The 21,832-nt window shown below is 50.9% G+C and overlaps 1 protein-coding gene across 1 annotated transcript in view; it reads right to left on the bottom strand.

The window, feature by feature from the left end:
* Positions 1-21,832, bottom strand: part of TBXAS1 (thromboxane A synthase 1) — a 166,364-nt gene that overhangs the window by 31,670 nt on the left and 112,862 nt on the right. The window contains exons 7-10 of the mRNA XM_059172016.1: positions 21,131-21,219; positions 19,230-19,378; positions 17,396-17,526; positions 13,339-13,653 (exon numbers count right to left, since the gene is read on the bottom strand). Coding sequence (XP_059027999.1) covers positions 13,339-13,653; positions 17,396-17,526; positions 19,230-19,378; positions 21,131-21,219 — 684 coding nt within the window. The remainder of the gene's footprint in view (positions 1-13,338; positions 13,654-17,395; positions 17,527-19,229; positions 19,379-21,130; positions 21,220-21,832) is intronic.

Genomic DNA, 21,832 nt, shown 5'->3' with positions numbered 1-21,832 from the left:
AACACTTTGTAGGCCTCAGGGGGGGAGCAGCTGCCGATCAGGGAGGAGTCGGGCAGAAGAGCATCCTTCTGAGATAGAGGGCAGGCAGCAGCTTCACCCTCAGGATGAGGAAAATGGCACTCGGCAGCTGTTACCAGCTGGCCCCAGCCAGGAGAGCATCAAGTCTGGTGTCCAAGGAGACCCAGGGGGAGGGAGGACAGCGCTCGCTACTGTGGCACAGTCAAGAGCAGAAGAGGGCCAGGTCGGTAATTAGGCTGCAAGACAAATGTCCCAGACGCACACTTCAGGCTTTTCACCGAAGAACACAATGAACGTGAACCTCAAGGAAATGCAACTAATGGAAAATCCCAGGGCCACGCAACCCGCAGAGAGAGCCAGGGGTGGCTGGGGAACTTTCTGTAATAAAGGAGACAGGGTCAGCCTCACCAATAATGGGAGAAAAGCTGTAAGAATGTTGCCTGTGGAGGGAGAAAGAAGCCCTAAGATATAATGTTAGTTTCTGGAATATTCCTGCTGCGGGTGCGGGTGTCCAGGGAGGCAGGGCAGCGAAGAAGTTGCCCGTATACTCTCTGTCTTGCACTGTGTGAGCCATGGAAAAAGAGCGTTTATAGACTCAGAGAATGGGCCTTGAAAAAGTCCCAGAAGGAGGAGGGAGAGCCACCGCAAACCCAAGACCTTCCAGGAAAGCTTATCCTTAGGGCAGAGAGCCAGGATGACAGGCAAGGACAGTGCATACCAATGTGCCGGACGACGGTGTGTGCCCCCATCTGCTCGGACAGCTGACATCTTCTCCGCGCCATGGAAATGTGGTACAGACCCAGCTACAAGCCTCCACCCCAAGAGGCAGCCCAGAAGTCCCCCTTTCTAGAAGTGCTAGAGCCATAGGGGACGCATGCCCTCAGGCAGGACACCCCAGGATTGAGCAACTGCTTCACTGTCACTGAACACAGGAGACGATGCTGAGCATGGAGACTGAGTTGTCGGGAGATGCGAGTTCCAATCCAAACCAGACCCCTTCCTCGTGTGTAACCCTTGCAAAGTCACCTTCTTGATGCTTCTGCGATGGTGAGTCTTTCATGCCAAGTTGGTCAGGCCACAGTACCCACATTTAACCAGACACGAATCTCAGTGTGGCTCTGAAGATTTTTTGTAGACGCGGCTGACATGTACAATCAATCAGTTGACTTGAGTCAAGATTACCTTTGATGATGTGAATGAGTCTCAGCCAATCAGTTAAAGGCTTTGAGAGCACAAACTGAGGTCTCCTGGAGACGCACCAATTCTATTTTGAGATTGCAGCATCGAATCCAGACTGAGTTTCCAGACTGCTGGCCTGCCCTGTACATTTTGGACTTGCCAGCCCCCACAGTCAAATGAGTCCTTTCCTTAAGACCTCTCTCTCTCTCTTCTCTGTCTCTCCTCTTGCCCAGCTGGTTCTGCTCCCCTGGAGAGCCCTCCCTGACTCAGCCCCTTTATCCCCACCCATTAAGTGGAGATGGTGGAGTTCTGCTCCATTAAGCGGTGGCAGTCAAGTTCTGTACAGCATATAAACATTCAGTCATCAACAGGATTATTACTGCCAGCAAAGAAGTCTGGTTCGGTCCCTTCCTTTCACAGATAAGGAAACTGAGGCACAGAAAGGGAGATGATAGTAGAATGTGTCTGTACAAAGGTCCTGTGCCCAGAATCGTACCTGGGTTCATTCACTTAATCCTCGGGACAACCTTACAAGCTATGTACTGTTGTCATCCCCACTTCACAGATAGGAAGACTGAGGAACAGACATTATTGTGCCAGTCCCCCATGTCACACTGACAAGGAATGGCAGCTCGGTGCCTCCGTGTGCGCCGCTGGTGCCCAGGTCTTGGGGTCTCCTCTTTTGGGTGGCAGTGCTCCTTGGTCAGAGAAAAGTCTGAATGTGATGGGAGCCCCCCCCCCCCCAACGCTCCACTGTGGGAGCTTCTGGATTCTGCAACCAAGCAGGTGAACCAGCAAGAGCGGGCACCTGTCACCTGTGAGGGGTGAGAAGTGCCTTCGAGGAGCGGGACCCCCAAAATAGTGATCGAGGAGGCTAGGATACCAGTTATGCCATTTTCATGAAAAAGTTTGTGCTTTTCCACGAAATATCCTCCCTCCGGAGCTCCCTCCTCCTCAGCCGCTTGGACAAGCTTCTCAGTAAGTTGAGTTCTTGCCTACAGCTAAGGAGGTGAGGAGGTCATCCTCTGCCTTCCGGTCTGAAATGACTAATTCAAATGTCTTGGAGACTAAGCCCATTGCAGAAAGAGTCTGGGTGGCTTTCTAAAGCTGCCTGTTCATAACCAGAGGGAAGTTGGTTCCCTTCTCATCTTTATAATAAGGATTCTTTTCGCGGGGTGTCTGTTTTGTGCTTTCTACAGCTCTGGCCCCGGGTTCGGTCCCAGCAGGGGGAGGCCAGTGCACTTTAATTACATTCCTCCTACAGGGAACGTTCAAGCAACGAGGCTTTGAAAAACAACTTGTGCCATGAAAAAGAAAAAAAAAATCAAATTAAGTGAGTGAGAAACAGGCATTGCCTTTTGTGTCCCAGAGACCCAATCTAAATATTTAAATTTTAAAGACAGAATTCTAAGCGCTTAACTTTATAAACCCTACCCGTCGCAATTCATAGGGGAGTCAAGCCTCCCTTCTGATCTGGAATATTCATATGCTTGGGCTGACGGGCTCGTGTGGTTGCTATCTTCACACATCCCATATTCAACTGTAAAACAAAAATGCTAAAAAAAACCAACAACCCCAAAACCCAAAACCAAATGCAACACATGCAAAACGCCCAAAATAAAATGTAATGCTGCTTACAGTCCCGAGGCAACGCAGACATTACCAGAAAACAGAGTAAACTGAATGTCTGGGCCACAAGCAAAGAGTTGAGAAAGGTCCCTGTTCTCTACTGGTTCCCCAGTTTCCCGCCATCTCTCCTTCTGTGAGATGCCCAGTCACTGGATCCTGGCAAGTGTGGAAGTAGCCCCCAGGTGGAAGTGGCCTATTCGCTGACTCGAGTAGACAAAGGCCATGAACTGAGAAAGCACAACTAGGCAACTGGGTGGGCAAGGAACCAAGGCAGGTTTCGGCTCCATATAAGGATAAAGTAGTAAGTTCCTTGTGCCTGGGAGCATTCAAGCAGAGTGGCATGAATGTGTCTCGGCTATCTGTCCTGGGCGGCAGGATGCCCTAGATGGCTCTTAAGATCCCCTTGGAGGCTAAGAGGTCAGGCTCCCTCTGTTCCAGGCTCCATGGGAGCCCTGCGGGAACACAAAGACAGGACCGTAGATGGCCGTGTGCTGCCTCCATCTGTCTGTGTCTCCCTTGGCTGTGGCCTTGTCTATCTGACTCCCATCTCTGTCCTCCCTTCTAGGGTGAAATAGCCATGTTATCTCCCGTGTACTCCTCTGCACTTCCCCAAATTAAATTTGCTTTCAAAGGGGCAAATGGTGTGACATTCGTTGGTTCATTCATTCGTCCTGCACCCACCTGTCGCGAGCCTGTTGTGTTCCAGGCACTGTTGTGGCTCTGGGAGGTACCAGTGTGCCAAGCAGACAAGTGCTCGCTCTCCTGGGGCGCCTAGTCTCGTAGGGACTTGATTACAATTCCTCTTCCCAAGAGGAAGGGGCATTTTAATAATGGCTACTGTGTTGGAACATAGGAAGGACCTCCAAATGGTGAGGTTTTAAGCGGATGGGGAAAGGAGCCAGACTCTTTTAAGTTTGCACCCGAGGATACCATTCTGAGGCTCCTGCTTCTTGGGGGTCAAAGTGGCTTTGGTCAAGAGAGTCCAGTGAAGTGGAAAAAAAAAAAAGTGCCTGTATTCATGCTTTTATTCCAAAAGCTAATTGTTGGGAATACAACTCATCCCTTTGATGTTTTAAGAGCCCACAACGTGAGCAATAGTTAAATAAACAAGCCACTCAGTTGAGACTCTCACTCAGTGCCAAGAGGACCTCACAGAACGCAGAGCCTCACCTGTGGAGTCTGCTTTCCCAAGTTTATTTTTAATTCTTGCTTTTCTGGATTGATGCGCGCCGGCCCCACCAGCTTATTTGCTTAGCAAAGCTTGGCCCCTCCAGAGGCCCAGATATTGAATATAAAATACTCGGAGTTGCCACATGAAAGGCACCAAATATATGCTGATTGGTGTGGCCTGTTCCCCGAGGAGCCTCTCCTTTGCAGGTCGCCTCTCCTTCTGCCGAGACAGAATCGCTCTGTGGGGACTCAGGGGTGGGGGCTGGGGGGCGGCGGGGGTTCGGAGTATTATTAGCTAGAAATTCAAAGTGCCGAAGTGCAAAGCTGGGCGGCATAGAAAATAGAAAAGCATTTGCACGTCCTTTCTCTTTCCACCTGCCTCGCACTGGCTCACCCCCACTGCCCTCATTTGGGCTGTCACTGTGCAAAATTACAGGCTTCGGGGGTGGCCAGCGGCTCCCCTGGGGGCAGTGGGTCAGGCGGTGAGGCAGGGAAGCTCTGTGTCTCCCTGACCTGGGGACTGGAGCCAGAACAAGGACGAGGGCGAGGAGACTAACTAGTGTTGCAAACTTTGTAGAGCGGGAGGAGAGGAGACGGAAGAGGGGCCTGACGACAAGGGGAGACAAGACAGGAAGGGGCAACGGAGCTTCACGGGGTTCTGGATGTCGCGCGGCCTGGGGATCGGCGGTCACTGCTGAGGCCCAGGGGAGTGGCTCAAAGTCAGGGCGGGTGAAGTTCCTCGGTGGGTGCGTGGGCATGGGCTGGGGGCACCTCCAGGCAGTAGGGACTTATTTGGAGCCCTAGGTGGGGGCCCAGGAAGGTCTTGACACTGGGCAGCACTCAGGCGCAACACACAGGGTTCTGCCTTCCTGCAGGGGTCCCCAGGGCAAACGCGGGCAGGCGACACGGATGACAGAGGTCATTGTGTGTACCTAACTGTCCCGTGGGCAGTTACACACTGGGCCTTCCACCTGATCCAGGGCGATGGGTCCGCCTGTGACCCGTGAGTTGAGTTGTCTTGAGTGGTTTTCCTCCCCAGAGCTGGTCCATTCGTGGCAGTGGCCACAAATGGTGACTTCCAGGATGGAGGTCTAGGTGCACGCCCACAGCATTCCCTCTTGTAGGCTGCTGAGACTTCTCTGCTCTAATATTAGCTATCGGGATGCCAGGGAAGGGTGAGAGAAGCCCGTTCTGTAGGTCAGACGCTTCCAGCACGAAGGACAGGAAGCGGGCAAGTTGGACATGTTCCAAGGTTCCCCCCGCTGCAGCTCCTGTGCTTGTAGTGAAAATAGGATGGATTTTGCTCCACGCCCCAGGGGAAGAGCCTCGAGGAGGTTCTCACTGAGCACAGTACCTCCACGTGGACTCTCCTCCGGGGACTCCTAGAGCTGCCATATACATGAACTCACCATTTGGTCTAGGGGGACTCCCTCCCTAAAAGATCCAGTCTGGTGGGAACTGGTGGGTGTGAGGTCAGCTCTCCAGTCAGTCTGCTGCATCTGCCTGGAAAATGACTTCACATCAACTCAGATGCTGCCCCTCGCTTCCCACCCTGGGGAAAGCTGTTGAAGGAAGCAAGCTAATTTTAGGATTAGAGGCAGCACGCATCTCAAGATATCCCCCCGGTCAGACTGGGTGATTCCTACGCCACTTTCTCTTGCACTCAGTAAAGCGAGAGTGACATCGTTCTCTTTTGGAAGGCTTTTGAAACTATTTTCACTTCTTAACAAAAGGTAAATTATGGGGGAGTATCTGTGCTTTCTCCGGAGGAATAAGGACTTGCCGCCTCCTGCACGGGCAGGTGCGGGTCGTAGGCTCTGGAACCTGGCGGCTCACAGTGTGCTGGTCCCTGCTCTGGTCTTTGGATTCTGCTTCGACTTCACGGCTGTAGGTTGTCCTGAGTTCCTGCCTCTTTCCGTGTACCTGTCAGCTTTGTGCTCTGCTGGGCTGCCGTGGGATCTGTAGGGCAGGGCTCAGACGCTCCACGAAGCCCCATGTGGCGGGGGGCAGAGAGGTGATGAGGACATCTAAGTTTATTCCTCCTAAAGTGTCAGACAGCAGGACCAGGGCAGAGGGGACAGAAGCCTGCCAGATGTGGGTAAACCCATTTCGAGTCTGTCACTTGAATCTTAAAGTCAACCCTGCCCTACTCCCTGTGTGAAGATGACCCTGAATTTCACCCTGGGTAGCATCCAAACTGGGAGACATTTTTTTTCTTCTCCATAGTGAGGTTGAATTTGTGTTAAGCTACTCATATTTTCACCCAACCCTCCTCCTGTGACAAAGGATGTATATTATTTATGAAACAGCTGGTTGGGGGCAAAATGGCTTTGTGTGTGTGTGTGTGTGTGTGTGTGTGTGGCCACAAAATATGCTTTCCTTTGAGATCCTCTGGCTGTTTCAAGGAACAAATCCCCAACCTTGCTCACATTAGCAGCATGAGCTAATCAGCCTAAATACCCAGCATGGAAAGCTTTTATCCTTCAGAGAAAAAGACGGAGTAAGTTGTATTTTAATTAGATATTTACAATGGTTACAAAGCAGCTCTTCAAGAGAAGTTTTAAGAATTTGGCCTTCCTTCTAAGGCATAACTGTGTTCAAATTATCCTAAAGAGAGACTGCATATCAATCCAGCCCAATTTGTGATAAATTTACAACTGGGTTCTGCACAGCAGATTTATAACAACAATTAAACAGAAGGAAAATGGGTCATAAATTCTGTCTGGCACAGTCCGGCACCAAAGAGAAGAAAAGAGAATGGTTTGGCCAGATCAAAAGTCAATAATTTCCACATAAAGTGCTAAAGCTATAGCAAAAACAATTTATATGGAAAGAAGCTGTTTTTTTTTTCCCTCCCATCCTTTTCAAAATTAGATATTGGAGAACACAATGAAGCATCTACATTACAAAGGCCTTATTAAATAATTGGTGCGCTTTCTTAGTTTTACAAGTGGTACAGGCCTCTCCCTGCTCCTCAGTGCCTGAGTTTAGTGAAGGGACCTCCCCTTCAATATGACGAAGGAGTCATGGGGGCAGAGAGTTCTCCAAGAGATTGTGTGACTTGAGAGAGCAAGGTTGAAGCTGGATTTTGGTGGTGGAATGAGAGGCAGGGAAGCCAGACCAAATTTCAAAGCCAGATGATTTGGAAGCAAACACATGTGTCCCTGGAACGAAGCAACCTAGAGGCACGAGTTATAAAGTGGGTTATAGCTGTATTATAAGTGGAAACAGAAATCCGACCCCGGAAAGGAGAAAGACATTAAGGCCACTTGGGTCAGAACAGGTGGCGGGAAATGGAGTATTATTACACGAACGTGTGAGCTGTGAAAGGTGGGCCAAGATCACCTTCACTGCTGAGGGAAGACCTTCCAGAAGAATCCTTATGCCTGCCAGAAGTTTAGTTCTGCTAAGAGCCCAGTGCCTGCTTCGTGGATGTTCACCATGGATGAGCTCACAGTGTGACTGGCAAAGGAAGCAGTGAGACCAGCCACCAGCCAGGACTTCCTCCTCACTGATAGGAAAGCATTGACTAGCTCTGTGGAAACCACAGGACCCTTGGTAGGAAGTGGCCACACCACTTGTAAGAAGTAAGGAACAGGTGGGATACATGATTCCAAAGCTCGAGAGAGCGTGCAGCGCCAAGTGCTCTTGGACTTACAGACGTGACTCTGGAAGTTCAGCGGAAAGGAGTGTGTGCTTGTATAACAAGAGATTTCAAAGTGGGAGCCTCTAACCTGTGGACCGCCGAGTCTGTGTACTTGACTGGGCCAAATTCCTGCACCTGCAACCATTCTCCCCATGTCCAAGAAAAGGGGTTCGGGGATCCACCGCTCCCCCATCTGAGGTCTGAGTGGTTGGATGAGGCCGCCCCCAAGTCCCAGCCCCAGGGATGGGACGGGGACCCAGGTTTACACCAATCAGAGCGTCCTAATCCCCTCGGTCCCAGTGATTGGTTGAGGGGTGGGCACGTGGCCCAGTCGCTGTCAGTGAGATTCAGGAGACTTCCGCTGACTTGGAAGAGGGGACGCTCACTGCTGCCGGCTGGACCTGAACCAGCTCTGCTACCCCCTCGCCCCCACCCCCACCGGCTTATGGAAAGCTTAGAGGGCTTTAAGGAACACTTGTCAGAGCCAGGAGTCATCCGCTTAGAGAAGAGTGTTTCCTGGGCCCAAGCCAAGGGATGGGGTCTGGAATAGGATACCCATCGAGTCTGGGGGCCGCTGGCCGAGCCTGGCCTTCCATTCTCCAGTTCATTCACTGGCTGATGCAGCAGGACTGCTCATTTGCCCCCCCTCCCCCACCCCAACCTATCTGAGCAGAGGAAAAGTAACTGGGGAGAGAGAGAGATGTCAGGACAGAGGGAGAGAGCAGAGGGAGCAGCCTCTGTTGGTGCGGCCAAAGTGTGTGTCTCCCGTGGGCCAAAGGGATGCTGTGGAAGGCAGGGAAGCTCAGAACGAGCCATCTTGCCAGCATCCTGCTCAAGAGCGATGCTGGCTGCCAGGAGTTCCCATCACCCAGAGGCATGAGGTGGGAGCAGGCAGCCCGACCCTGTCAGGGAACCGTGTAGTGGGCAGGTCCCAGGAGTGCCCTGAACAACTCTTGCGGGGCCCCATGCCAGAAGCCACCGCAGGGGAGGTGCTGAGAGAAGCCTCCGTTCGGTACAAATGGGGGATCTATGGGGAGACCCCAATCCTGAGAGGAGAAGGGCGCCCAGGAGGGGCAGGGCAAGGATAGGGAGGAGGGTGAAAAAACAGACCACTGGCCCTCCCCAGGGCAGCTTCCGTCAGCCCAAGCTGAGGAGAAAGAAGGACATTAATTTGGAGCTGAGACTGAAGTTTTAAACTGGGCCAGACTACTCTGGACTTTTTAATGCCTAAAACTGACCAGAAATCCTTGCGATCTATTGGAGGTATCATCAAGGAAGGGAAAAGGAGATTCATCAGCACACATTTAGCAGAAATACTTGGAGAAAACACGAAAATCTGCATGTCTGTACTTAGTTCGGGCTGACCAACATACTGGTTCCACATCTGTCTGGTGACCATTAGGGCAGGTCCTATCTGAGAACGGAGTATGCCCAGAGTGAATGAAGCTGAAAGGTGGGGAGAGAGAACAACCTGGATTCCAGTGATAGAGTTTGAGCCTCTGCATCAAGCCATACCTGAAGGTAGATCTCTTTGGAGTTTTCTGTTATGTGGGTCAATAAACTCCCTAGCTAATCTGAGTTTAATTTTTTATCACTATCAACAGAAAGAATCCTGATGGATACAGTGCATATACACACTCTTATTCTTGGGGAGAGGGACATAACTTTCATTGGATTCTCATAGGGCATGGCTAATAAAGGATATGGCTCAGAGGAGAGAAACCCTGGAGCTGAAATCCAGTGATCTCACTGACAAATACAAGGGAAACCATTGAATGGAGCGTGTGGGCCTTTCCAGGGGCATCGTGGAAGAGCTAGGTCAGAGAATCCTTGCATGTAGGGGCCGAAGCCCGAGTCTGGCATTAACTGGCACTCAAGAAATATTTGTTGCATGAAAAACAACAGGAAAATTATAACAAGTCATACTGTACATGCAGATTTTCAGAAAAAATATTGAATGTGTGAACATCTAATCTGCATTTCCATGTCCTGACAGATGGCCCGTATTAACAGAACTCTGATTATAGTAAAGAAAGAGAGAAAAAAAGAAAGAACGAACCTACAAATACTCATTGAGTGGGTACCATGTGCAACACTTAACTATTAAAACAATTGTGACTGCCAAGACAAGTTTTTTTAAAAAGACGTCTATGTAGTCCCGTTTCTCAGAGACAGTCCTAACTATGACCCAGAAAAAGAAAATGACCTGGCTTGGTGGGTGGGAAGGGGTTGCTTTCTTGGCTAGGGCAGGGCTTGGACCCTGTTTCTTCTTAGAAGAGGAGTCTAGACCCTGAGAATCTAGGGCTGACTTCTCAGAGTGGAACCAGGGACCACCTGTATCAAAATAATCTGGTAGGTTTATTTAAAATTCAGGTTCCTAAGCCCTGGTCCAGATTTACAGAATAAGAATCTATGAGCAAAGTATCCTAGAATCTGCATTTTATTTTATTTTATTTTATTTTTTATTATTTTTATTTTTTTAAAAGATTTTATTTATTTATTTGACAGAGAGAGAGATCACAAGCAGGCAGAGAGAGAAGGGGAAGCAGGCTCCCTGCTGAGCAGAGAGCCCAATGCGGGGCTTGATCCCAGGACACTGAGATCATGACCTGAGCGGAAGGCAGTGGCTTAATCCACTGAACCACCCAGGTGCCCCTAGAATCTGCATTTTTAAAAAAATTTTATTTATTTATTTGACAGAGATCACAGGTAGGCAGAGAGGCAGGCAGAGAGAGAGAGGGAAGCAGGCTCCCTGCCAAGCAGAGAGCCTGATGCAGAGCTCGATCCCAGGACCCCGGGACCACGACCCGAGCTGAAGGCAGAGGCTTTAACCCACTGAGCCACCCAGGCGCCCCTAGAATCTGCATTTTAAACCCTCTTCCCAGATGCTTGTCTGTACATGAAAGTTTGAGAAACTTTACCTGCCAGAATCTGTTTATTTTCCCATGGGTTCTCAGTGCCTGGCGACATTCCGCACAGCCCCAGGGGAAGTGGGTCTCCCGGGGCTGGGGGGGATTGGAAAGAGGCCAGGGTTCAGTGACACAGTATCACCTTCATTGAGGTCATGGTCAGTTAAGGCTATGTCAGAGGTAAGGGGTTGTGTGAGTGAGGGCTTCTGAATGGAAGCCAGCGGAAACTCCCCATGTCCTCGTGGTAGAGGAACATAACCAGATACAATTATGATGTAGCCGGTGGGACGGACTCCTGGAGCCCCCAGCTCTCTAGAGGACACCACACATTCTTGGCTTGATTATTTGCTGCCTTCTGTTGCCCTGGACGGTGTCATTTGGGAGGGAGGTATTGTTTTCATAGACATTATTTTTTTTTCAATTGGTGATTAAATTTCCTGAAGGCAAGGATCGTGACTTCTCATTCCTAGAGCTCTTGTCCCCCTTCCACCCACCACCATGTCTCCCACACGGCCGACCACTCTCTAGGCTTACAAGTCTTTAGTTCGACCCGCGTTGCAGTTTGTTTGAGACCAAGGGGCGGATTCCCTCTACTGCCTTACTGCCTTCGTGGGGTAACAGCCAGAACGCCTTCTGGCATGTGCTGTCCCAAGTTCTCAGTCCTATGACATGGGTCTGATCGACTCCAGGGGTGGGACTGACCAGCTTAAGCCCTTCTACGTCCCCATTCCCAGGGCCACAATAGTTGGTTCCAGAGTGGGCAGTGACCTAAGCATCCCGACCAGAGTGAATCTGGTGACTCTGGCTGAGAATGTGGGGCCACCATTTCTTTGCTCTCTCGGTAATGAGCAAGGAAGCCCGCTGTAGTTCTAGACATTCTTGGCGGGCTGCCTGGACTTCGAGAGGAAAGCACACAGGAATGGGGCCATGACTAAGGATGCACAACCAAGAAGACACTGGGACCCGAGCACATATTTGACCTGGGTAGATTTACCTGAAGCCCCATCTGTTCCTGGGCTGCTCAGTGATCTGTACTTTATTTATACTCCTCCCTGCCACTTTTTTTTTTTTTTTCTTAAATCAGTTTGGGTTGAGTTTTGTTATGTGTCATTAAATGTATCCTGATAGATATGCCCGTCAGCTCCCCTTAGTCCTCTTGCAGTAAGGTACCTCCAACATCAGGTTCCTCAGACAGACAGAGACAGACAGACAGACAGATACCACAAGTACCCATGAAAAAGGATAAGACAGATGGTGGGAGTAGGTAGTAGGGTTATTTGCATGCATGACTTGCGGAGACTCCATGCCCAAAGAGTATTGATTAATGGATCGATGTCAACCTGGAGGGAAGCCCCGTCCTGTTCAACATTTTAATCAATGACTCGGATGGAAGAGGAGGCATGCTTAGCAAGTCTCAGATGACACTGGGCTGGAAGAATTGCTAATATGACAGATGGCAGCATCAAGATTCAAAATTATTTTGACTGACTTGAGCAATAATAAGGATAAATATAAACTCTTGCATCTAGGCTGGAAAAAAAAATCAATTGTCTATGCAGTGGATGGGGGAGACCTGGTTTGGCAGATGTCACAACAGTGTGGCACGTGAAGGGGACTTTATGCTCGTGATGAGCCCAGAGTTGAGGCCATTGGGAACACCGTTCATGACGTTTTCAAATATTTGAAAAATGCCTTGGTGGAGAAAGGCTGACCTTGCATCTACTTCCCCAGTGGGATGAAGACGTGGAATTTTCTGGAAAGCAGTTTTCAGCTTAATATGTAAAAAAAGTTTCTAAGGATTCTAAGAACAGGCCACTTCCCCCAAATTGTGACTGTGATGATTATATCAGAATGGAATAGGAAAAGTCTTTTAGGGTGGTTTTCCCTTTAAAAGCTCAGATTTTAACCATTTTAACAACTTGTAAGTCAAAGCAATACACACAAAAGCATCCAGAAAAATATGAGGTCATAAAGTTGCCTCGCTCAGCACCCTTGAAAGTTTCCTTCAAATTCCCCAAAGAGGAGGCTCATTGAGAAGGAGTATACAGAATCTGGACTCGGGACTGGCCAGCCCCATCTCACCTCACTCCATTTACCGCCTTCCTCCTCATTCCCACTTTGGCCTGGCCCATCCTTCTGTCGGCTCCTGCTAGTTAGGACTCCGTCTGTTCCCTTTCCTGCCTCACCCCTGTGCCCCAGGGAGAGCGCTGACCCCACAGCCGGAGCACTGAGAAACCACACCTCGTTCCAGTCCCTGCCCTGTGACCCTCACTCATGGCTAAGACTTTGCGCCTCCTGGGGCATCTGGGTGGCTCAGTGGGTTAAAGCCTCTGCCTTTGGCTCAGGTCATGATCCCAGGGTCCTGGGATCGAGTCCCGCATCGGGCGCTCTGCTCTGCAGGGAGCCTGCTTCCTCCCCTCTCTCTCTCTCTCTGCCTGCCTCTCTGCCTACTTGTGATTTCTGTGTGTCAAATAAATAAAATCTTAAAAAAAAAAAAAAAAGACTTTGCGCCGGGCCTGGTTTCATGGACCACCCTAGATGCTGAAGGTATATGCCCAAGACACCTTCTTTTCATTCTTTTTCTTTTTTTTTTTTTTTTTTCTGTTATTCTAAGCACTTCCTTTTACTTGCTAACCCAGAGAGGTGGAGAACAGGGTCAATAGCCCAATTTCATCTTATAAACGTAGAATGTGGTTTTTGCAAGGAAGTTATCGATAGCATTAAGTTTCACTTCTACCAACACAAAATCACATGTCCTGCGGATTTCGCACGACTGATTGTACTCACATATTTCTCATTAAAGCTGTCCACCTCTGTCAGAAGCTTCTCTTGGCAGTCAGGGTTGGTGGCCAGGAGGTAGGTGGCAAAAGAAAGCGTGTTGGTGACAATCTCGTAGCCAGCGATGAGGAAGATGAAGGCCTGGCCCACGACCTCGTCCACAGTCAGTGGCTTGGACAGGCGGCCGGGCTGGTGTGGCCGGGGGGCACCCGCGGCGCAGTGGGTGGAGGGGAACACTTGTCTGACCATATCAAAGCTGTCCACCCCCACAGAGGGGGTGGAATGTCGGGCATCCAGGATCAGTTGGAGGAAATCTCTCCGCCTCTACGGGACAAAAGGAGAAAATGCAGATTCTGGCCTCCGAGTCACATGAGTGAGATTTCTTGGACCCGCAAGTGGAGCTTTTCTAAGGAGCTCGAGCTTGATGGGAACCAGCACCCTCACTGTGGGGTTCTCGGAAATGGTGAGAACCTGGAAGCCCCGACTATCCCTCCCATACACTCTGGGTCTCAGACTTCGGTGCAGCAAGCCACAGACGGTGATGCTGCCACTGAAGAAGGATGAGGCCATTCTAACTGGGCTGATTGGGAAGCGCGTTAAGCCGTTTTGGGAAGGAAAAAATAGAGCACGTCGCAGAACAGTACACACAGTGGAATCTCATTTCTGTAAAAACGGTATGTGTACAATATATACAGTTACACGTATTTATTCATGCGTAGAAAATGTTTAGCAACATCCATACCCAGTCGCTCACAGGGAGCCAGAGGAGGTACGGAAAACCTAGGGGCACGGGGAGGATGGCGGGGGAAGCTTCGATTTTTTTTTTTTTTTTTTTTACTTTATACATATTTGAACTGTTGGTTGGCTGGTTGGTTTTCCAACAATCAAACAATGAAAACATCATTTAAACCAAAGCACAGGCTCCCTTGTTCCCTTACGCACCGTTCAGGGCTCATGGGGGTGGCCATACATTGTCCTCATGCAGTAGGAAGGTGACAGAGCTGGGGACGGCAGGGAACCAGCCTTGGGGATGCTTGTCTGCTCCTTGGGTCCCTTTTCCCCCAGGGGATCCTCTCTCCCATTTAAGTACTTAGAGCTTTCTTACTGTCTTCCCCTCCCTTCCTTACCAGCACAGATACCCTTCGTCTTTCACTACCACTAACTGTAAGTATACAGGTGTTCACATATGCCTTCTGTAGGGACGAAGTGCATCCCTGGTACGTCCCTTCTTCAAAAAGCCCGTTAATGTGATGAGTGACAGCCAGTATGATCCTCTTTTCCAGAGTTTATGGGGCTAAAGCAGCAAAAGGAGGGCGTCTGAACCACCGGCAGGAACATACTATAATTTCAAAGTACTTGACTTGGTGCTGCATTTGCTCATTCATTGGCTTCTGAATTTCTGTCACATGAATAATCTGTGCCCCACACGTCAGCACTTAATTCCCTCTCGTGAGGTTGTAGTTACTTCCCGTCTTGTTGCTTTTTTTCCTCCGTAAGAGTATAAACATGTCCAGGGCAGGACCCTGTGGCCACCCCTCTACCCCGGGGCGGGTGTGGCACTGAGCATGTGTTAGGTCTGTATAAATAATCACTGCGATGCAGTAAAATGCATTTGAGAAAGACCGTGTGAGCTTTGCTTACAAATGCACAGGATCTGGGGCAGGAACCTTGGAGCACGGGGCCTTTGCAGCTTGCCTGCTTCCCCGCTTTTGTGACCTTGCAAGGTGTCTGCCTCTCAAGATTCCAGCAGGCAGCTAAGACGCGGCCTCAAGGACGTTGCATTTTCTGTGTGTCTTGCCGGCCTGCTCAGGTGAACCATCGGTGGCTGCCGCTTGCTACCCCGGGCCCTGGTCCTTCTGATTTCTGGGTGGCATCGTCAAGGGCTGGCTCTCCCCAGACTCCCTCCTGATGCTTGGCCGACATCTGGGTGGCTCTTGGGGCCCCGCTGCCCGCCCTGGTTCCGTGGGGCAGAGTCGGGACAGGGCAGGGGATGATGGCCCATCGGGGAGCTAAGAATCTTCCACTGCCTTGGCTCCTGGATGAGAATTGGCAGGACTGACAGCTAGGGAGGGTTAAACTCCTCAGGGCGCCAAGCAGTAGTCCCCAAGGCTCACCCGAGACTTTGCTGGAGGGCGGGGTGGGGACCCCCGGTGGCGGCGGGAGGGAGAGCTCCGGTGGCTTTTTCCAGTGGTGGAGCTGCGGCTGGCCCCCTTTCCTCTCCCTGCCCAGACAGGCTGCTAGAGGGCCATCGGGCATGGTAGAAATCCGTCTTCCCCTCCAGCTCCAGAGGTCAGCGGAAAGGGCTGCTCTCTGGGGCCCGCACGCTGGAGAAGAGCATTAGCGTAGATGGGTTTCTTTAATTCGCACTGCATCACGGAGGCTATGTGAACACTGCCCATTTAGGACTGAAACAGTGCTGCTTTATGGCTCTATCCAAGAAAAATACGCACCCTGATAGATGTAGGTGTCTAATCCACCCATCGGCTAGAGCTTAGAAAAATATTTACCTTTTAACATCTGTGCTGCATTTTCCACTGCGCAAACACACATCTGCTTGATGGAATGTCTACAGAGTTTAGATGGGTTTAAAGCAAGTTTTCTTAGTAACCATATAGCTCTGTCTTGACACGGGCAGTCCTGGATTTGTGGTTGGGAGGTTTTTCTCAGATCAACTCATTGTTTGAAACAAATAGCTCTTGAGTTTATGAAAGGAAGAGCTTGAGGCAATGCTAGTAATTGGATCTTTAATAAACCCCTCACCTCACAGTAAGCTGTTGGGCGCAACAGTTTTAGGATCTGCAGCCTGATTCCACAGCCTGTGGGTTTCGGGCTGGGGGAGGGGGAGGGGAGCGCGTGTGACAAAACTGTTATCAGGAAGCCCGTCAGAGCACTGCTGAGGTTTGAAAACGTGGCTCCCTCACCCCTCCTTCCGCAGGCTTCCTCGTCATTGTGGAGATGCAGGAACCTGGGATGAGAATGTTCTGTCCTTTTAGGGGGCAGGGCTGGGCCAGGGAGCCCCAGGGAGCTGATGGTTCCCACATGTCCAAGGGCGTCGAGTGGCGTTCATGATGGTGTGTGGGCTAAGGGGCTGTGCGCGTCTGTGCACCTTTCTCTGCCTCCTGAACTGGGACACCTTTGCTTCCCAGTATTGGGGGTAAGCCAGGTGGGACAGAACGGGAACGAGGCTGCTGCTGGTGCCTCCCGCCACTAGCTGCCCCGCCCCCACTCCCCATCTCATCCTGGGCCAGTGATGCAGCCACCGGATCTCCGCGTCCCTCGTTAAGCCCTCTGAGCCAGTCTTTGAGGCAACTCTGCCACGATCATGCGAATCAGTTCCGGAGAAGACATTTCAGGCCTGTTTTTTCCTTTTGAAGCAACTTTCTCGAATGCAACGAGGCCCTTAAAGAAGAGCATTATACATGCATGAGTGTATCCAACAGTGAAATTATTTTCCCAACACTGGAAAGTCCTATTTCTGTTCTCAGCCAAGTTCAAACAACAAATATTTCTTGGATTTCCACACTGTACCAGGCCTGGTGCAAATCTGTAGGGAGGAAAGAAGTCTCTGGGTCTCAGGGGATGCGCAGGAGCCCTCAGCCCCCGACTGTGTAGCCACGTCCTCCATGCTGAAAGCCAGTGGGGGTTGCTTGCAGCTGCCCAGACCCTCTCTACTGCCGATGTAAAACGCCATCTTGCCGACGTTCAGGAGAACGAATATGCTGATGGAAAGTCCAGGTTGGCGCATTTATCTAGAAACTTCTTTGGGGCGGCTATTGCCGGTGCTTGAGAGAGAGGGGGGCCATGCATTTGGGGGGCACCCGTGTCAGAATGTGGACAGTTTGCTCCGGGCTTCTCTCCGCCGTCCTCCCCCCTGCCCTCACCCTTCTCGCCTATGTTTGCCCCCCACCACCCCACCCCTTCTCCTTTCCTTCTAGTGCCCTGGAAAGCCCTGAGCGGAAGGCGGCTAAAGGCCAGCGTGCGGGGTGGGGAGGCAAGAGGAAAGGGAGAGCGGTGCCAGGTTACGCCCCGTGCCATTTCGCTGCTGTGTCCTATTACGGTCCCTTACCTCTTGTGCTTCTTGCTGGTCCCGCAAGGCAATCACGTTCCTAATGAGTTTGTTAAAAAAGCCATTCAGTTCATCTCGGTTCTTATTGGGCAAAATCCGGGCCAGTGGGACCATTATGGATGGAAATGATACTTGAAAGAGAAAAACAAAAGCACCACTGAAAACAGGGCGGCAGTAACCCGGGGCTATCAGATGCCTGTTGCCAGGGAAGCAGAACCCCCTCCCCCCGCAGCCCCCATTTGGAAGGCAGGGTTCCCCTTGGGGTCCGTGTGCTTTATCACAGGGCTGGAGCCTGATTTCCGCCTCCCGACTCCTGACCGCCCCTCGCACGTGGCAGGCGCTCGGTGCATGTCTGTTCAGTTGAGTCGGCGCTGCCATCTGGCCCCTGGGACGTCAAGCTCGCGCTTAGAAATGAGTTTTCGGGGTCCTAGGTAGGAGGGCCCGAGGTCTTCGTGTTCCATCAAGGAAGGGCCGAGGTTGGGGCATGGTTCACATCTGAGCAAGGCGGGAAGCAGACCTACTTTCTTAACTTCCCGGACATTTGCCTTTGTTTCCCCAGGGGTAACCGTCCCCCGAGGGACCACCTGAGTGGTCCCCAAGAGCTGCCACAGCCGTCGATGGCAAGAATGCTGGCCCCTCGGGATCCTCCCTTGCTGTGCCAGGCCTGTGCCACCTGTGCCCTTGCTGCCACAGCTTGGCAGGGCTCCGCGGGCCAGGGACACTCATCCCCTCATGGAGTTAGGTGGGGGGCTCCGCTGAAGGGCTGAGCTGCTGCAGGGTGGCTCGGGTCAGCTCTGCTTCCCAGCACGGACCGGGGGCCCACTGCGCAAGGCACTGCATGAGAGCTCGGATCGGGGGTGTAGTTCTGGACCTCCGGAGCTCTCAGAATACTCTGCCCGTTTTCAGGAGCCAGAGCCTGAACCACTGTGGTGCGGCAGGGAGGTGGGCTCAGAGTGGCCGACAGACGAGGCATAGCAGCGCCAGGACAGCGGAGCCGCCCACCGGAGGACGTGCCCGGGTCCCTGGGCCACCGCAGGTGGAGCGGACCCGGGGAAGCAGCTCCCAGGGGGTGGCTGGGGTGAAGGGTGGAGCGGCAGCTGCTCTGAACCCCCTTGGCGACCCCTTGGTACAATTTCAGCACGGAGCTGATGGAGGTGCCCGGGACTTCCACAGAAATGGACTCACAAATGGGAAAGGGACTGACCGAGGAATGGATACAATTTAGCAGCCCGGCAGAAGGTTAGAAGTTCGGGCAATAATCAATAACAGCAATAGCAACGCTTCAACACTTCCATAAAAGCAAGAAGATGCCGGAATTGGCCAGAGGGCAAAAACTCACTTCTTGAAATAAAAATAAAATAAATCGACCAGTCCCTATGGCATTAGGTAACCTGCCAGTCACCCTTCACGTATGATTTCTAGTTTGCCGGGCGCTGGGCTTCCAGCGGAGAAGTCTTCTGGAGAGGATTTTGCTGGAGGGGAGGAATATGTCATAGAAAATGAAAGGCTCTGGACTCCCATCTTGGCTCTGCCTTTCTAAGCTTCAGTTTTTTCATCTGTGAAGTGGGGACGTGGTGGTTCTCGCGGCGGCTGTGGCGAGAAAGGCCAGCACTACCGCCTTGCTAATGAGTGGCCCCGGCCGGTGACAACAGAAGCCTGGGTGGTTCCAGGAGCTTAAGGTCTCTGCAGGTGGACCCTGTAGGGCGAGTCTCAGGGACCCCTCCAGCGCCCCTTCCTCATGGTGGGGGCTGAACCCCGAGAGCTGCCGTGGGGTCTGGCCAGCTTGCCGGACCCCAGTCCTACACCCATCCCCCTGGGCAAGAGCTGTACTTACAGATTAAAACCAGGACAGGCCTGGGGATGGAGTATGCAAAGAAACGCCTGCAGTGCGTCACAAAGGGGTCCTCGGGGGCCCTTCGGGAGTCCACTTGGGTCCCAAAGGCGACACTCGCAACCACATCTGTGGTGTAGCAGCTGTAGCACCTGCGGGAGAGGGAGCCATTTGGGTTTGGGAAGGACTCGGCCATTGGCCTGGCCATCGTGCCCTGTCCCCCCACACCCCCCCAAGGGATCCGGCTCCATCGTCTGCCTGCTACAGTGGGAAGCAGCTTCCTGCAGAGCTCAGGTGAGGGCTGGGATCCCTTGAGCATGGCAGCAGAATTCAGGAGGACACGCGAAAACGTACTGGACAGCTGACGCAAACCAACACTGGGAAGGGGAGGGGGACATCACTTCCTTGACTCTCCGGCTCCAGGCAGCCTGAATCCGCCAGCAACAACGTCCAAGAAGCAGGCTCCGAACCTTCCTCCCCGTGGAGGGAAACAGTTGACCCAAAGCCCACGGGCATGAAGCCAGAGCTGTGCAGAGTCTGTCCAAAGCGAGGATCGAGGGGTCCATTGGTATAGAACAGGTTGGGATCAGCAAATTGGCAACCTGGTTGTCTAGTTTTACTATTTTTGTCCCCCTCTCCCTCCTAATGATTTTACGGTTTTTCTAAGAGTAACAGACCAAAAACAAGGGTGCTTCACACTCAAATAGAAGACAAACTTTGGGACCAGCTTCATGAACATATGTATGTTATTACAGAAAACACACGTTGCGCTTTAGAAACAAACAGGAGGAAAAGTGGCAATAGCTCCAGCAAAGTTAACCTCTTCAGCTCTAGGAAACCTGCCCTCAAAGGGCCATTTTAAGCCAGAATGATCTTTTTGTGCTGTCTCGCAGGAGCGGTCAGGTGAAGTTATTTCTAAAAAAAAAAAAAAAAAAGGCTGCCAACGGGGTATGCATTTCCTTTTATAATGAAAAGTTCTTATTTTTTGTGGCTCGACACGAGTGAGGGGCACACACAGAGTTCCTTTCTTCAAGGCTCTATCACCAACAGCTTATCGTTAAAGAATAAATGACATCTCCAGATGACTTTTTTTCTTTTGAGAGCTTGATTGAAAACATTCCTACAATTGATTACACATGTCCCCGCTATAGTGAAAACAGTTTGCCTACTGAGTGTGATTGCGTCTGATCCTAACCCCCCAAGAGTTAAGGGTTTTTAAGTTAGTTATTTACTTTGCTTTCATAGTTGATCTTTAACCAACGCACACAGCCCATGACCAGAGAGAAGAAAGTGTGAGAGGATTTTGTAAACACCACGGCAGAATTTGAATGCTGGTGATGGTTTATGTTATTACTTTATGAGTAATGATAATAAGAACGAGTCAGCTTCTGGCTGACCTGCCTCTCTCGCCCTGCTCCTCCCAGGCTGGAAGCCATGACTTAGCCCAGGACAACTGGAGGGGAAGCCAGATAATCAGTCATTTCAATTTGGAGTCCACCGCTAAGTCCTGGCTTTAGGCTGAGGTGCGCAATTCTTGCGGTAAAAATGCATGGACTTTCCCAGCTCACCCCCCACTCCTGGCACCCCCTCCCTTCTCCCCCTGTCGCTCTGACCCCTCCTGCCTCTGCAGAGGTCAGAGGGCGTGTCCACACACACTCCGCTGCCCACTCAAGGCCTCCGTCAACACGCCACACCTACCCTGGGCTTTATTCACATTCTCTTCACATCTTAGGCGGGTTTCATTTCTTCTTATTATTCAGTCCACCCATGCTTTTTATGAGCTTCTAGCATTTCCATAGTTTGCTGGTCCCAAGGTAATTGTCCAGCAATTATGTAGAGTTACAAGAAGCAGCAATCCAAACGCACGATTCCTCATCTGTCATGTGTCCATGTAGCGCCCTTACCTCTGGATGTCGAAAGCCTCCCCGGATTCCGCATAGCGCTTTAAGTGAGCCAGGAGCAGATCACAGGCTTGGCTGATTAAGGGCGTCATCTGATAGCAGATAACAAAGGGGTAATTAGGACACCATGCAGGGAGCCCACCTAAATTAGCTGCAGATAAAGAGGTCGTGTGAGGCGCTTCCTGGGAAAACAGACATTGTTTTCAAGGTAACTTTCACGCATCTAAGAATCAAGAGGAGGGTCTGAAATTCACAAATATCATAAAATACAATAGCTGTAAACGTCTGTTTTGGCTTAAGCAATCTGTTCTTTGGGAAGCGAAAAGAAGAAGGGATTTAGAGTAAATACTGGGAAATAATTATAAAAATGATCATTAAGTGCTTAGACAGAAATGAGAATCAGTACTCGGTTTCATGACATTTGGTTAGCATTAGAGAGTAAATAGACCACAATCCATATGTACTCTCTCTGGAATTAGCCCCAATCCATGTTTGCTTGGTTCCAATTTTACTTTAGGTTTTCTGTTAGAATATAGAATCGTAGTCTCCAAAGGAACGTAAGGTGGTCCATTTCAAGTTTTTACCCAATACAAAAATCACTTTCAGCACATTTCTGATGGATGGCTATCCATTTTTGCTTCAGCTGCTTAAACCTTTGAATACGTATGTGTAAGGGAGCCCTTGACTTCAAGGGACCTTCCATGC

Source organism: Mustela lutreola, chromosome 4 (assembly GCF_030435805.1).
Source record: "Mustela lutreola isolate mMusLut2 chromosome 4, mMusLut2.pri, whole genome shotgun sequence".
NCBI classification, from domain to species: Eukaryota; Metazoa; Chordata; class Mammalia; order Carnivora; family Mustelidae; genus Mustela; species Mustela lutreola.
Note: the sequence above shows the minus strand (reverse complement) of the source record. Positions and strands in the feature narration are given on the sequence as shown.